This window comes from Nematolebias whitei, chromosome 21 (assembly GCF_014905685.2).
Source record: "Nematolebias whitei isolate Nwh7 chromosome 21, NemWhi1, whole genome shotgun sequence".
Lineage (NCBI taxonomy): Eukaryota > Metazoa > Chordata > Actinopteri > Cyprinodontiformes > Rivulidae > Nematolebias > Nematolebias whitei.
In genome coordinates, this window is record NC_056518.1 from 7747089 (window position 1) to 7764035 (window position 16947).

General features: G+C 39.7%; 3 protein-coding genes across 3 annotated transcripts in view; 1 reads left to right on the top strand and 2 right to left on the bottom strand.

Moving 5' to 3' along the window:
• LOC119427428 (nuclear export mediator factor NEMF) overlaps positions 1-2620 on the top strand; it is a 23043-nt gene extending 20423 nt beyond the window's left edge. The window contains exon 32 of the mRNA XM_037695042.1: positions 2393-2620. Coding sequence (XP_037550970.1) covers positions 2393-2470 — 78 coding nt within the window. The 3' untranslated portion in view covers positions 2471-2620. The remainder of the gene's footprint in view (positions 1-2392) is intronic.
• A 448-nt stretch (positions 2621-3068) lies between these two features.
• On the bottom strand, positions 3069-9821 carry klhdc2 (kelch domain containing 2). The gene is made up of 14 exons (XM_037695043.1): positions 9799-9821; positions 8980-9264; positions 8813-8892; positions 8602-8719; positions 8399-8511; positions 7266-7350; positions 6963-7046; positions 6703-6783; positions 6116-6174; positions 5360-5469; positions 5200-5272; positions 5032-5119; positions 4902-4954; positions 3069-3776 (listed from the first exon to the last, which is right to left on the bottom strand). Exons 2-14 carry the CDS (start codon positions 9244-9246, stop codon positions 3653-3655), a joined length of 1335 nt encoding a protein of 444 aa, XP_037550971.1. The 5' UTR covers positions 9247-9264; positions 9799-9821; the 3' UTR covers positions 3069-3652.
• Positions 9822-10851: 1030 nt separating this feature from the next.
• Positions 10852-16947, bottom strand: part of pole2 (polymerase (DNA directed), epsilon 2) — a 10297-nt gene continuing 4201 nt past the window's right edge. Inside the window, exons 7-19 of the mRNA XM_037695044.1 lie at positions 16748-16831; positions 16617-16673; positions 16478-16526; positions 16292-16364; positions 13038-13210; positions 12863-12952; positions 12142-12196; positions 12008-12067; positions 11852-11929; positions 11515-11623; positions 11143-11319; positions 10944-11011; positions 10852-10870 (exon numbers count right to left, since the gene is read on the bottom strand). Coding sequence (XP_037550972.1) covers positions 10852-10870; positions 10944-11011; positions 11143-11319; positions 11515-11623; positions 11852-11929; positions 12008-12067; positions 12142-12196; positions 12863-12952; positions 13038-13210; positions 16292-16364; positions 16478-16526; positions 16617-16673; positions 16748-16831 — 1092 coding nt within the window. The remainder of the gene's footprint in view (positions 10871-10943; positions 11012-11142; positions 11320-11514; positions 11624-11851; positions 11930-12007; positions 12068-12141; positions 12197-12862; positions 12953-13037; positions 13211-16291; positions 16365-16477; positions 16527-16616; positions 16674-16747; positions 16832-16947) is intronic.

Below are 16947 nucleotides of genomic sequence, written 5' to 3' on the forward strand. Positions count from 1 at the left end.
TTAACAAAAAAACGAAGTCCAGATGACATGATTCAACCTTTTTTGTTAGTAGCATAACCTTTGTTGGCAATGACAAAGGTCAAAGGTTTCCTGTAAGTCTTCACCAGGTTTGCACACTGTAGCTGGTATTTTGGCCCATGCCTCCATGCAGATCTCCTCTAGAGCAGTGATGTTTTGAGACTGTCGCTGTGCAACATGGACGTTCAACCCCCACCACAAATTTTCTATGGGTTTGAGGTCTGGAGACTGGCTAGGACACTCCAGGACCTTGAAATGCTTTTTACGGAGCCACTCCTTCATTGCCCGAACGGTGTGTTTGGGATCATTGTCATGCTGGAAGAACAAGTCATGTTCCATCTTCAATAATCTCACTGATGGAAGGAGATTTTGGCTTAAAATCTCAAGATAAATGGCCCTGTTTATTCTTCCCTTAATATGAATCAGTCGTCCTGTCCCCTTTGCACAAAAACAGCCCAAAGCATGATGTTTCCATCCCCATGCTTCACAGTAGGTATGGTGTTCTTGGGATGCAACTCAACATTCTTCTTCCTCCAAACACAAGTTGTGTTTTTACCAAAAAGTTCTATTTTGGTTTCATCTGACTAAGATATTCTCCAATCCTCTTCTGGACCATCCATATGCTCCCTGGCAAACTTCGGACAGGCATGGACATGTAATGGCTTAAGCAGGGGGACATGTCTGGCACTGCAGTATTTGAGTCCCTCTTGACATAGTGTGTTACTGATGGTAGCCTTTGTTACTTTGTTCCCAGCTCTCTGCAGGTCATCAGGTCCCTCCATGTAGTTCTAGGATTTTTGCGCACTGTTCTCATGATCAGTTTGACCCCACAGGATGAGATCTTGTGTGGGGTCCAGATCGAGGGAGATTATCAGTGGTCTTGTATGTCTTCCATTTTCTTACAATTGCTCCCAAAGTTGATTTATTCACAGCAACCTGCTTCCCTATTGTAGATTCACTCTTCCCAGCATGGTGCAGGTCGACAATCTTCTTTCTTCTGCTGTCCTTTGACAACTCTTTGGTCTTGGCCATGGTTGAGTTTGGAGTCTGACTGTTTGAGGCTGTGGACAGGTGTCTTTTATACAGATAACAAGGTCAAACAGGTCCATTAATACAGGTAGCGAGTGGAGGACAGAAGAGCTTCTTAAAGAAGTTACAGGTCTGTGAGAGCCAGAAATCTTTTTATTGACCAAATACTTATTTTCCAGACCTCTCCCATCTTTTTAAGTAGGAGAACTTGCACAATCAGAGGCTGACTAAATACTTGTTTGCACCACTGTAATTGGAATCATGATAGCAGGGTTTCTGCTTTTTGGCACCAGCAGTTACCCATGTTTTCAGCTACTGAAGAAGACGACAGCAGCAGTTTCGGCCATGGCAAAGCTGCCAACCCTGTCTGCAGGTTTGCTTCGTGCTTTGAGGACTCAAAATCAGCTGATTTACGAGCTAAACCAGTGGAAGCGATTTGTGAGAATCGCAGGCCACCTGCGGCTTCTGGGACTCGTCAGCTTGTTGGGGATGACCTTTCAGAGAGCTAATAAGCACGGACCAGTGAAAAGCCCACAAATCTGGCCATTTTGATCATTGAAAGTACCAGTAGGACTCAAGGCTGACGAGAAACTTGTCTGCCAGAAAAAAATAAATCAACTATTGTGGCTTATCTAAATCTGACTCCCGTTTGGCCTCGAAGCAGGCCGACTTGTCAAATTTCTCCTGGGATATGTGTCAACTAAAAAGGCTCTGGTCTATCGCAACACCCCCTGAGAACTACTGTGAACACTTATCACAACTGTACCGACTGACACCAACATCTTATCAGGACTATCCGGAAGTGCTTCATGGACAAATCTCACTGTCTCATCATCAAATGCATGTAAATGTGCTGCTGGTAGTTTTTTGATGTCTTAAATCGTGTCCCGATAGGACAAGATGTGAAGAGATCTTTTTTGTAACACCACTATCCTCTCCTCGTGGCCTTTTCCTATCTAAAGAATAAGGGCCGCGCTCTTAAGAGCAGCAGCAACGTGCACTCCGCTCATCTTTCGGACGACTGTATGAACATAATCTCACTGTACTTGGGTACAATGATAATAAAGCTTATTCTGATTCTATGTACATCTTCAATTGTCTGTAAAAAGAATAATTATGAACTACCAGCAGGTTTTAATGAAACTAAAGAAGTAATCTGCGTACCAGATGGCTGCCACAGCTGAGCAGCCTTAGTGACAACAAATAGTCAAAACTCAGCTGACTTTACATAGATTCACCTAAGATTTAGTGTGGTAGTAGCAGAGTCCTCTCTAACTTGTACTCTGACTGCCAACTCGTCATGCACAATGTTTTTTTACTCTTTGTGTCATTTCATGTATTTCAGGATGCAGATCTATCCAGAAACATGCCTGGGAAAGTTAAGGTGTCTGCACCAAACTTGTTGGCTGCCAAGAAGAAATGAATCATTCAAGACCTGGCAAAACTTTTTAAATTATTCTGTCAACAAAAAACTGCCATTTATTAAGATTTCAGTACATTTAATAAGTCTGGGTGGTTTCCCATCAGTACTGGACCTTTTGTTGAAATAAGAGCTCTTTAATTGTAAAGACTGATTGTATTTCCTGATTAAGATGTAAAAAAAATGTTTAAAAAAAAAACTTGCATCTTGTGAATTTGAGTTTTTTATTTGAGAAAAAGTAGATGCTACAGTAACCAGAAGCAGTGTAACCTATTAAAATAAAATAAAAACAAAACCAACAGGATTATTTAGTGCAAACGAGGAGGCGTTTCAGTGCAGCGTGGACAAACGGCCTCTACGTCCTGCATTCACTTATTACATTAAAATGTTGCAGGAGACACTTGGAAACACTCCCCCCAAACATATTCAGAATATTTACAAATAACATTTATGTCATTCCTGAAAAGATAATTTGTTTCATAAAGTAACTTTTGTAGTCTGAGAATTAAGATCAAACATTTGACAAAAGTAAAAAAAGAGAAATAATCAAGCTGAATGTTTGATAATGAACCCCAAAACGAATGAAACTTTTTCTGCATCTTTGTATTTAACATTAGGACAATGTTGACATTTTAAAACGATAAAAAAAAAAAGAATAGCTGTGTTCCCCCTTTACAAGTTGAAACAGTAAATGTTTTAGTTGCTTATATGGAAATATAGCAAAACAAAAAGAGGCTTATATTATTTTTTCCTCTTAGAAGAAATGAAATCACCTGAAAGCCGAAGACTAAAACAAGTTGTGTGAATCTGTTCTGTCTGCTGCTGCGGCAAAAACCAGAAAGTAAAACCAGAAAGGTGACACACTTGAGGTTGTAAAGGGTTCATGTAGCGTTTGTTTCTCTTTCCTGGGTTGGAGTTTTCGCTTCTTTTGGACACGTTGAGCTGAACGTGTGAAAATGAGCAGAGCGATGCAGATTGTCTGTACACAAACCTTGTTGCTGAGTTTAGTGTGAGCTGCAGCAGCCAGAAAGACGAGGGGCTTTCCTTCCAGGTAAGAAACAACACGAATGCTGCGTGGCCAACACCAGGACTACAAGCGTCCACACACATGAAACTACAGCTCCAACCTGCTGCGACACAAACGTCTCCGTACAAACACGTAATCCTCAGCACCATCGCGCTGGTCTAAGATCCCAGAGTGTTGATGTGGGACATCCTCTGCTTCAGGCTGTGCAGGAGGTGTTTAGGTAAGTAGTCCCAGTAACAAGACAAACGTTCTCTGTGCTGCAGTATAGTCTCCATACAGAACCTAGGGAGGAAAACAATAGAAGTGGTTTAAAACTCCACACAAGACTACCGTATTTCCCACCGTACACGTCGCACCTCCCTATAAGTCACATCAGTCCAAATATGTCTAATAAAGTGGAAAAATCCATAAATATGTGGCATCTATTATACGTCACCGCTGACAACCTGGAAATGTGGGCCGGCGTTGTGCCAAAAATCAATTGGCTGCCAAATGGCAGCCGTGAGAGCGTGCATGGGAGGACTTTAACAAGAATTTAACAACAATAACACTTAAAAACAATTATTTGTTTGATGACAATTATAGTAAAGGTGGTATCAGTCTAATTTTTGCTTAATAAATGCACTTTGACGTCAAATCAGCTGCAGTTTCAAAAGTATTCGCTGCCTCGGTGCTCCTGGAGCACGCAGAGGGAGGAAATCAGGAAGGAGGAATGCTGTCCATTTCTTCTAAATTTAACAAGATAAGCACCTAAAACAATTATTTGTTTGCTCGACATTATAGTAAAGGTGTGTCTCAGTTGAACTTTTACTTAATAAATGCACTTTAATGGTCAAATCAGCTGCATTTCATTGGGGCGCAGTGAAATGCAGCTGATTTAACGGTTGCTCCAGGCGAACTGGATGAAGGTGGCAGACTATGGCAAGCCAATTGTGTCATTAATAGCCATTTTTACCTATTGCATGACAACAGCATGCCATACTAAAGTGCCATCTAGCAGCTGAAAATATTAGTGTTCAATATTTTCAGTCAGAATGAATGAAAACGTTCATATCTCAGCCAAAAATTGGTTTATAAATCCTGGGCGGTTATAAATTATGGGCGGCTGTGGCTGAGTGGTTAGAGCAGTCGTCCTCCAATGCAAGAGTTGGGGGTTCGAATCCACCAGCAGTCACATGCCAACGTGTCCCTGGGCAAGACACTGAACCCCTCGTTGTCTCCGATGTGTCCCATCAGTGTATGAATGTGATCTAAAGCTCTGATTAATCTTTGTAGAGATCTAGTATAGAGCTGTATGAATGGGTAAATGAGGCACAGATTGTTGTAAAGAGCTTTGAGTGTCTTGATAAAGTAGAAAGGAATTATACAAGTACAGTCCATTTACCATTTAATTTTGTTTACACTCACCGGACTAATGATTTAGGCTGGACGTTAAAAACCAGTAACTCATTGCTGTGAGCCTGTAAAATAAAAAAGATTGAATGCATGATTGAAGGAATAAAAAGGAATGTAAAAGAAGATCCAGCGTGCATCTTACAGCTCTCTGATGAGACAAAAGGTTGTTGGCACAGCCACCAAATACAAACACCTCTCCGTCCGGGCCGGAGCACGCCGTGTGCCACAGCCTGGAGACACGGAAACAGTTTCATCTAGTTGCAGGCTGAGCTTCGAGCCAGCGGCCCGACACACAGGGCGAGGGACGTACCTGGGGCTCTGAGTGTGAATGTGCTTCAGAGGCTTCCACTCGTTCTTGCTGATGCAGTACAACCAGCCGTCGCCTAGGAGACGGGACGAGAGCGGCTCGAAAACAGCAGGCAACACTTCAAAACAATCGCTCACTTCCTGAGGTCAAAGGTCAAACTCACTCAGCGTTTCTCTCTCTGTGGTGAAACCTCCAAACAGGAAGATTTGGTCCGATGACACGGGCGTGAAGGAGTGCCACGATCGGCCCACAGGACCCTGCTGAGGGACACTCCTGCACCACCACGCAGCAACAAACAAAACATTTACTGTCGATTCAAATTCATTTACCGTAAAATAAAAAACTGCTACTTGAAAATTTATTGTTTTAAGCACAGCTTTAGAACTTCTTTAAAGTTGAAAAATAAAAACAATAAACAGACAATATGAAGGCTATAAACAGACCTGGCTGACGTTTCAATCATTAGACTGTTTTGCCAGTTAGATTCATTTCTGCAATAAAAACTGTTTTTTTCCCCACAATAATCTGAAACAACACTTGATATGATTAATTTTGATTTTCTCTATGAAGCACTTTATGACAAGCAATGCAAAGATTATTTGGTTAATTGAAGACAAGATTTTTTATTTTTATGAAGAAGAGATGGAATCACAAAATTACACATGCAACCTGACGACTCCATTTGGACATCCCTTATAAACCCTCCTGCTGCCCGTGGGTCAAAGACCTTTACTTTGACCCACAGGCAGCAGGAGGTAAAACGACACAACCAGCTGAACAAACATTTAAACATCATACTAAGACCATGTGAGCTGTAAGATGATGTGGAAATCTATTTTTAGGACAACAGTTCCAGTCTGGTGACCAGCGGTTTGAAGGCGTGAGTTTTTGTAACATGAAAAAAAGATGAAACACGTACATTTCATGCCATTCCCACGTGTCCAGGTCAATGTAGTAGAGGTCATTAAGTCTGTAGTCCTGTGGACCAAACGAAACGTTTCAAAGTTGGTGGATAAAAGAAAAAAGTGTTGATCAACTCATCCCATACTCCAAATTCAAAATCTTTGTTTAAAATGTTGCTATTTAATACTGAAATCAAGGTTGTCTGTTAGCAAAATATCTCTTGAACCTTTGGTTGGATTTTAATGAAACTTGAAAAGGAAACACTGGATTCACGTCAACAACTGATTACATTTTGGAGACAACCCCAATTTAAGATGGCTGCCACAGCTAATCAACATTAGCCATCATGAAATGTTTATAACTGTTGGTTTTATAGCCACTGAGCTCAGAATTTGATGTGGTAGTAGCTGAGAGTCATCACAACACACAGTCTGAGGACTAACAAGTCAGCTCTGACCCAAACAGCTAGAACTCTGTCCAGAAAGGTGATGGGCAATAAGCATTTCTTCAATAAATGATAAAACTTTTAATTAACAATAAAAGTCTCTTGAACAGAATTTACAAGAGATTTAAAATATGCAGCCACGTTTGGCCTCTGCTTACCTTGAACCTTCCCCCGAACACGTAGCCTCTGTTTCCAACAGTAGCACAGGTGTGAGCTGCTCTGGGTGACGGAGTGCTCCCCTGCAGCAAACACACACAACACGTCACCAACACGTCACCAACACGTCACCAACACGTCCTTTATTGTTGTCTTAGTTTAGGATCTGATTTTATCTTGCAGCCACTTCATATAATAAACTGAATCTTTAATCCTAATATTTCTAATCCAACCTGCATGTCTTTATGTAAAGTGATTAAACCTGAGTGATGGGTTGACTCCACGTTAACGAGTCCAGATCCAGGATGTGGATGTGGTTGTTCCATCCTCGTCCAGGGCTGTCCCACTGCACCAGAAGCAAATGACATGAAATAACACTTCAGCAAAAGCTGACTGACTAAATCTGGTTTTATAGAAATACATAGACTTGGAGAAAACAGGCAAAATGCCAAATACTTTAAACATTTCCTGTTGGGATGAGATAAGAATCAAATTTTATAGCTATAAAAGAAAAAAAAAACAGCTTTATTTGTTGTTTATGACAGGAATATAATTTTGTACGAACCACAAGAGAAGACGACTCATCGTACTGAAAAGTCCCTTGATGAGATCCCTGAGGAGCGTAGCCATAGCCCCCGAAGAAAACCAGTCTGAAAAACATGCAAGACCACATTAACAAACTAAAATTAACATTAACACACTAAAAACTTCTTGTAAATATATTTCCGTCTTTACACCATTTGAGCTATGGAACGTTTTCATGTGTTTCTAAACTTTTTTTGCTGTTCCATAAATAAATGTGGTTGAAAAGTTATTTATTTTAAATCACTATCTTGTACAAAAATGATGTAGAAAAACTGGTTCATGCATTTGTCACGTCTAGACTGGACTGTTGCAATGGTTTATTATCTGGGTGTCCAAATACTTCTTTAAAATGTCTTCAGTTGATCCAAAATGCTGCTGCCACAGTCTTAACTGGAGTTACTGGGAGAGATCATATCTCTCCAGTTTTAGTTTCTCTCCATTGGCTCCCTGTCAAATCCAGAATAGAATTTAAAATCTTACTTCTAACATACAAAGCTCTCAACAACCTAGCTCCATCTTATATTACAGATCTTACTGTTCCATATTTTCCTAACGGAGCACTTCGCTCTTTGGCTGCAGGTTTACTTGTGGTTCCTAGAGTTTCCAAAAACAGAATGGGAGGAAGATCTTTCAGTTCTCAGGCTCCTCTCTTGTGGAACCAACTTCCAGTTTCAGTCCGTGAGGCTGACACATTATCCAGTTTTAAGACTGGGATTAAGACTTTCCTTTTTGATAAATCCTATAGTTAGTGTCGGCTTGGGTTTCCTGAGCTGTCCCTTAGTTTTGCTGCTACAGGCTTAGACTGCTGGAGGACAAACTCACCACATCTCCTCACTCTGCTGCTGACTTTACTTGCTCTACTCATGTTCGTGCTGCTGTTTGACATAATGTTTTTATGCTATGAGTGCTTAGTGTATTTTTAGTTGATGTTTTTCTTAGTTCATATCTTAGATGTTATTACAGTTTTCTTTTTTGATGAATGTAACTGGGACCCTGTGTACATAATGTCGTTCCACCACATGTGGTACATGTAGTGGAACGACAATAAAGAATCTGTGACTCTGTTGTGACTTGATGCTATAGAAATAAAGTGAATTGAATTTTAAAGCTCACCTGTTCTTGTGAACCCAGCATCCTAGCTTATCCTTGCTTGAAGGAGGAAGTCCTTTAAGATCTCTCATTTCCTCCCACACAAAGCTGCGAGCCCTCAGAGGCAGACGGTAGATCTACAACAAACAGAACCAACCTGTCTCTAAATCTTGTAAGAAAATACGATAAACACCTTAAAATAAAGCTAATGTTGCACAGAAATGTACCCTGTTTGTGTTTCCCCTGGCGTGATGACCGCCAAATAGGTAGAGGACTCCATCAACGCACACGCCACAGCTGCCTGACATCGACATGTGCAGGTTACCTTCAGCTATGTGCTTTGCCCTGCGAGGATTGGCGACATATTTCTATAAAATGACTGCACAGAACCCATACAGCTCACAAATGTGTTACTGCTCTGCAAATCCATTTTCTCACCACACTCCTGACTCCATGTTGTAGGTCCACAGCTCATTCCTCGGCAAATACATGTCAAAGAATCCCGGGTTTTGAGCATTCTTATATAGAAAGTGATTGTATTGTTAATTAAAAAAAACAGAAAAATGATTTATTTGAACATCTACATGTCATGAAATATAACTTACCTTGTAGCCCCCCCACACATACATGATGTTTCTGTCCACCACAGCGATATGTCCACTGCGCTCAGCTGGGGTGTCCAACTCCATCAACTCAGAGGCTTCAGTGTCCACCAGCTGTTCATCCTCCACCTCATCTTCCTCATCCAGATCATCATTTACCATCCAAGCAAACAGTCGGTCATCTTCTTCTCCGTCTGAGTCGTTGTCGTCCTCCTCTCTAGCTGGCAGACCTCCTGCCTCTTCCTCCATCTCTGCCTCTCTCTCAGCCATGACAGGGAACAGATGAGTCTAACCAGAGAAGGCAAAAAGTTTGGGATCATTTGATTGCAGCTGGTTTGGAACAGAAATGCTTATTTTTTATGGACGTAAGAGAATGGCACCATCTTTATCAACTAAACATAACGCACAAAAGCGTATCCTACACAGAAATACAGTTTTATTTTACCATAAGACTTTTAGAAACCTGTTGAGAAGCGGTCATGTTAAGAGCAGCAGCTCATTAACTTCAAAACAAAGTTAGCCGCTAGTCAAAGTTAGCTTAAATGCAGGTTACCGTAACAAACATTTGGTTAAGATGTCACTGAAAACACCAAGTCTCGTTAGACGAGCTCGAAGGTAAATCGCAGGTTTGTCATTGATGCTCGTTAGCTTGTAGGTTATCACCCAAACAATCAGATGAAAACATCGACATAAAACTCAAATGTCCGCGTCCGAGTTTAATTTGACCAGTTTCTAATGAGCACGAGTCTAATGCATTTGTATAAATCAAACCCCCACCTTTTCAGATTTATAAATTCCCCACAATTTGAAAAGCAATCCTACATTTATGAGGTCATCACAAGCGCCATGGAAGTGCAACCGGAAGTAAACAATTTAAAGCGGAAACAGTCCAAACGCATAAATAATTAATTTTAACTTCAGTTAGTTAGCCAAGCTACATTTGTATTTGGTGGCTTTAATTTGATCCTTTTTTTGTAAGATTTTGTAAGGAAAGTTAATTTTAGCTTTGCAACATTGACATAATACGGGACAAGGTTTTATTTAAAAACAATCCTGTCATTTACCATTACTTTGTAATACTTTCAAAATAAAACTACGTCGAAGCCAATGTCCGCATTTTTCTCGTTTAAAATAATAATTTTCATTATCACATCTTAATTATATTTATTCTTCATTTTTCTGTGTAAATTTTCAGTTAAAGACCACTTTACTGAAATAAAAAATAACAAATTTCGTTTTGCAACTCATTTTCAAAAATTATAGTTTTAAAATTTACATTTTTTATAATGCCCTGTCAAAAAACAAACTAGAAAATGCTCATGAATAAAGTTCTTTGAGGATGTTAATAAATCATCTAGCATATTTTTATAGAAAAAAATAAATTAAGATGTGAACACTTGACATAAAATACATTTAGAAGTAAAATATTTGTTTTAAACCTTGGTATTAAGAATAAAATCTATAAACTGGCCAAAAAAAAAAAAAAAATCCTTGTTAATATACATAAAACTATTCTCATTTATTTTGTTTAAATACACAGAATACAAAGCGTTCATTATACAATCCAGTGTCAAACTCACATTTAAACACATATTTTTTTATTCAGAATACTTTTGCCAACTTTAAAGCATTTTTCTCCAGATACACGTCTTGAATTATTATTTTTTTACCTCAATGAGATCACGTTAAATAAAGGTTTAAATAAATAAAATACACCTGACTCTTATGCGTACAACAAAAAGTGAGAAAACACATTTCAAAGAATAAAACCTTTATTATTAATGAACAGTTATTTAATTAGATACATTTAAAAATCTCATACAAAAATGATCCAAAAGCAAACGGAAGCCACTGTTTGCACGTCCATCACTTTCTTTAGAGTCCTTGAAGTTTGCTGTGAAAATAAAGAAATACAATTTTAACGTATGCGTTACAACTTAAAAGCTACATTTAAAAATGCATCCCACCTGTCCTCAACAGTCCTGTTGGATGGATAGTACACCTTAAATGTGAAGCCACTTCTGGGGAATGAGCCCTGAAATGACAAATTCTTTAAGAGACAAACACTAAAAGTCCAGACTCATGATACCGGGTCAGGCTAGATGGAAGAACAATGTTCAAAATGTTCTGTCGAAACATCTTTTTGAGTTTGCTCAGGCTTCATACCGGGTTGAAGCAGAGGCAGTCGGTGTTGGTGATGCTGAAGGGATCGTACTTGTCTGCAAAAATAATGACGTCAGGCACCGGATAGACCCGCAGGGAATAATCATAGGCCCAGAATACGGGACTGACATACAGAGGCAGGGGGGTCAAATGACCCTGAGACAAGATGGTCTTCACAAACTGGGGAGAGGAAGAGAAAACGACGGTTTAACAAACGTACGAAGGTGTGTTGTAGTTTGTATCGTTTGTTAGAAGTAACCTGCTGTGAACAAAGTTTCCAGCTTTTTAAAATAATCTTCACAGCAACGTCTGATAGATTTTACACCACCAGTCAACATTTCTGTGTTTGAAATGACTTTATAAAATTAAACTTACGTGATTTGGGATGTCCAGATTATTGTTGGGCAAACGGATGCAATTCCTGCACATCTTATTGACCAGGTCTTCTCTGATAACGACGATCTCTTGGCTGCAGAACTGGATCCTGATCAGACCACAGGAAATGTCAGTTTTACACAAGTGTCCACAAAGAAAACAAAAAATAACCGTAATTTCCAGTAAATAAGCTGCTACTTTTTTCACAAGTTTTGAACACCGCAGCTTATTTATGTCCAAAAAAGGTTTTTATTTTGTTATTTAGTGTGCACGGCTTATATTCAGGTGGGCTCTCTAGATCTGCAGTTACAGCATTCAAGTGAAATGTTTGCTTGACCTGCATGGATTGGTTGTGAACACAGAGAACGGCACTCTCTGCTTGAACTCCTCTGTGATGTGGTCTGCCAGGGGAGGTCTGGGGAGGAAAATGTGTCTCATTTATTCAAAGCACCGAGAAAACGTCCCCCAACGATGTCACAAACCAGACGCTTACCTTGGCAGTATGGTGCTTGGACCAGGGTCTTCAGGACCAGGAACAAACACAAAACGACTACTGCAGGTTTGGGACAGACGTGTTTAAACTCAAACACACTGAAGCTCAAACAAAGAGAAATATAAATATCTTACCTGCTGTGAATGCTGGGATATGAACAAATTAGATCAGCAAGGGCCTTCAATGATTCTAACATGAACGGAAGAAACAAGAAAAATGATTTAACGCTGCATGTGGCTGCTGCTTTAATCCAATCATAAAGTTTCAATAACTGATTATTTAAGATCACAATTTGCTGTTTTTGCATCACATAAAATTTAGTGAAACATTTCATGATGTGACTTCTCTTTTAGGTAATGCCACATCCGTCACACAGTTCAGTTTGTTTCTTATCGTTTGATTAGTAGTTTACTTCCAAAAATTAAAAACATATTGGTTTTGATTTAAAATTTAAATGCACTCCATGTTTTATTTTGGACTTTATGCACACGTTTGAACTTCAGAAGCTAAATTCCATCATAGCAATTTCTGCTTTAATAAATGATAAATAAACTTAAAAAAGTAAACATGGCTATGTAAAACTTAGTAATGATGAGTGTTGTGGACAGATTAGTCAGAATCCAGGATGGTTTCATGTTGTGGGATGAAACGTTTGTGGAATTGTCACAGGACTCGTGTGTCTTTGTGATCATGGCTTGACTCCTATAACTGGGTTGGCAGATGCAGCTAAAGCCTTCAGGAGCTTGGTCGCGTCATAAAGCAGAATAAACTGCACGTTTATACGCAACATCAATAAAATCCTACAACGTTAATCTTTGTCAGGAATCTCAGGTGTTCCTGACCCAACACGCTCACCTTTGAGTGATTTAATCTGTGTTTTCCCATAAGGAGCAGAAGAGAAGTTTCCACACAGAATAAAGCAGGTGGGAGGCATGGCAGCATATCCTGTCACAAACAAACAAACAAACAAAAACAACGTGATTAGCCTTTCATAGAGCGCATTCTTGAGCAGGAAAGGCTCCAGTCAGACCTGAGAACATCAGGTTGAGCTTGTCCATCACTTCCACGTTGTCCAGCCAGACGTCAGAGACGACCACAAACATGGCCTCTTCGTTCTCCTCTTCCAGCTGCTTCAGTTTAGAGGAAGCTTTTACCGACGTGGAGGATGGACCGCCAAAGAAGTTAATGTTGCCATAGTACGCCCTGTAATTAATGCAAGAGGCAGACATACTGTAACGAAGCAGAAACAATTAGCAGTAAGCTAATATCTGCTCATGGAGGAGGAACCATACCCACCACGGTGGTGACATTCAAGTTCAACGTTCTTTATTGTCATTCACATCACATGTGGCACATGAGGTGGAATGAAACTGTGTACTCAAGGTCCCGGTTACATCCACAAACAGCAAATGTAATTACAGTTATAGTTTATAAATGTTTGGGAGTTGGGCTTGATGGTGCTCTGACCTTTTCACATCATGGTAATGTTTTGCAAACTAAGGTTAAAGCCAGACTTGATTATCTGGATAGAATTTGATCTTCGTTTACATCGACTGCAAAACACATCACTGATGAAAAAAACATTCTATCTCTGTTGGATTATGGAGACATAATTTACAGACATGCTCGTAAGGGTGCCCTTCATAAGCTGGACACAGTTTATCACTCTGCTATTCTCTTTGTTACAAACGCTCCTCATAGATCATCACTGTCTCTACTCTCTCGTTAAATGGCTTCTCTACAGACTCCTCGTGAAAGTCATTAGTTTACCCTCATTTATAAAATGTTGCAGGTTATTCACCTCCATATTTAACTAATTACTAGGCCTGTCATGATAACAAATTTTGTTGGGCGATTAATTGTCTCGGAAATTATTGCGATAAACGATAATATTGTTTGAAATTTGACAATAATTATTAATTGTCAAATTTAAGAAGAATTATTATTTTTTATTCAACCTTTATTTCTACAGGTTAAGCCCATTGAGCCTCGAGGACTCATTTACAAGAGAGACCTGATTTCAACAAAGAATGATGACAACAATGGACAGTTATAAAAGAGGCGTACAGATTTTTTTTTTATTTTTTTTTACAAATTAAAATAAGATAGAAAAAAGTAACAAAACCAGCTAGATTCTAAGGTGAATGTAGAAAACTAAAAACAGGAACATGTCTGCATTGGTCCCTGCCAGGAGTCTTAACAGATTCTTAAAGCCACTTAGAGAGGTCAAGGTCGAGAGCTTCAGATCTTTTTGTAAGATATTCCAGGAAACAGGAGCGGAGTAGGAGAAGGCCCTTTTGCCTAGTTCAGTCCTCACTGAGGGAACACTGCAGGTAATAATGTCCTGAGAGTGCACGCTGTAGCTGCACTCACACAGTGACATGTGGGAGGAGATGTATGAAGACAACAGACCAAGAAGTGATTTAAAGATGAAAATGTACCAGTGAGAGAGTTTGTGTGAAGTTAATGGTGACCAGTTAACCAGTGAATACTGGGTGCAGTGGTGGGTACGATAATCACAGCCAGTTATGAATCTTAGTGCACCATGATAGACGGCATCCAACATCTGCAGCATCCAACATCTGCAGGGTTCTTGTAGGAACGTTCATGTAAATAATGTCACCGTAATCAATTGAGGGAAGGAAGGTCACAGTTACAAGGTGTTTTCTAGCATTCAGAGTTAGACAGGATCTGTTTCTGAAAAAGAAACCCAGTTTAACTTTCAGTTTCTTCACCAAGTTTTCCACATGGAGCTTAAAAGAGAGATGTGAGTCGACCAAGATACACAAATATTTATAGGAATCAACAAACTCAATGGGGACACCATTTGAGGATGTAATCATAGGAAGAACTGCTGGGACCGACTTCCTGTTTGAAAAAAACATCCCTTTGGTTTTATCGGTATTTAGGACAAGTTTGAGGCGGAACAAATCTGACTGGATGATGTTGAATGCAGATTTCAAAAGCTGGAAAGCCTTAGCAACTGTTTTGACAATAAACGAAGAAAGAAGAAATTTTGGTAAATTTTTGTGTGTAGTACCTTTTGTGACCACTGGATGGCAGTATAAGACCGTTTGATCTCAAGGATGGATAGTGAGGGAGTGAGCAGTGTGTCTCTTTAAGAAAAATGGGAGGGAGGCCCCTTGACGCGACATGGGCTGTCTCTCGTTCCTGTTTTTCAGTTCTGAAAATGGCGGACGCTCAGTGTGGCTCTTTAGCATAGCATTTGTCACACAAAGCTTTTAATAAAAAATCAGTAAACAAGTTCTCAGCTTCTTTTTGCAGAGAAAAATAACTTTTTACACAAAGGCACGAGTTTCAACCGTGAATTCTGGAGCTTCGTCAAGACCGAGGTTTTTCTCCTCGAGGTCAGCCTGTTAGCTTAGCTCGTAGCGTAGCTGCTTTTAACGATCCAAAAATGTGATTTTGGATCGTTAAAAGCAGATTTTAAAGAGAAAGAAAGAGGGATCAGTGAAGAGCACTGGAGTTGAGCTTTTTGTCATCCAGTGTCTTCAGTAGAAAAAGAGAGACACGAAGAAATGGTCAAGCCGATAAATGAAAATGAAGTCAATAATCTTCATTTATCATGCGATTAATTAATGTATTGTTTATTGCGACAGGTCTACTAATTACTGCAACCAGCACAGGTTTTGAAGTATAACAGCCGATCCTCTCAGTGTTTGTGGTTAACAACTCTGAAGACCAAGTCTGGCTCTGCTGCTCCACCTGACTGGAACCTGCTTAAAAAAACTTTGGATCTGACCTCACTTGTCTCAGTTTCTAGTTTTAAAAATCATAAAAAGCCGTTTTTTAAATATTCTTGCAAATGCTTTCTTAGTAATGTTGTCGCTTAACTTTGACAATAAACTGTTAAATAATTTGTCTCCTTGTTACGGACTTCTATATTTCATGGTTTTGCCTTAATTTCCGTCCCTTGACCCTACAAGAACCTGCTGGTGCTGCAGGCCAGCTCTGCAAATAAGAATTTGTTCTTAGTGTTTATGTCTGCTGAAATAAAGGTGAAAATAAATAAATAAATAAATAAATAAATATAAAACATATTGTATTGTATTACAGATAAAACACTTAAAGTTACTGTGCAGCATTTTAAGTGCAGCAGAAATAACAAGTTAAATAAACTTGACTGATGTAAGAGTTAACCGATGCTCCCAAAATGTAGCTTTAGTCCAGCAAGTTGATTTCCACACAGAAAAAGATGCACAGCAAAACTTTAAGTCCCATCTTGTCTTTTATGTCAGATGTCCAGGATGTGAACTCACTGACCTTGTAGATGATGACGGCTCTGTTGGTGGAAACCCGAAGCCGTTGACGTGAAACACGGAGTCCTCATACCAACCTACAGGACACAGGGTAACTCTCCTTCAGCTCTATATGTCAAACGCATGTTTACAGCTATTTGGGATCCTACTTTACTTGATGATGCGTTCCATATCCGTTCTATAATCTTACCTTCCGCCAGTACAAAGCAGGATTCTGTGTACAGCCCATTATGAAACTGGTGCGAAAGGAGCTAAGGAACGTGTTTACAAAAAATGGAATAAATGAAAACCCGTTTGTTTACAAAGTTCTGACGCCGTTCAAAGGATATTGCTTTGGACATGTCCAGCTGGACTGTTCCACTCGGGTCCTCCAGGTAAAACTTACCCTTAAAGACACGTTGAGACATGTTCAAGACAAAAAGCCCAAAGAATAAAGTTTTCAGATTATTCAGTGATTTACCTCTTTCAGCTGCGTGATCATTCCGAGAACAATCACCTCACCAAGTTTAGCTGTGCTGCCGAGCAAAGCTTCAATCGTCCTCAGCTGGAGAACACATCCAATAACAGGAAGTCAGTTCAGTTTAGACTTTAAATCATCCACCCACCCATCCATCCATCCATCCATCCATCCACCCACCCATCCACCCATCCATCCATCCA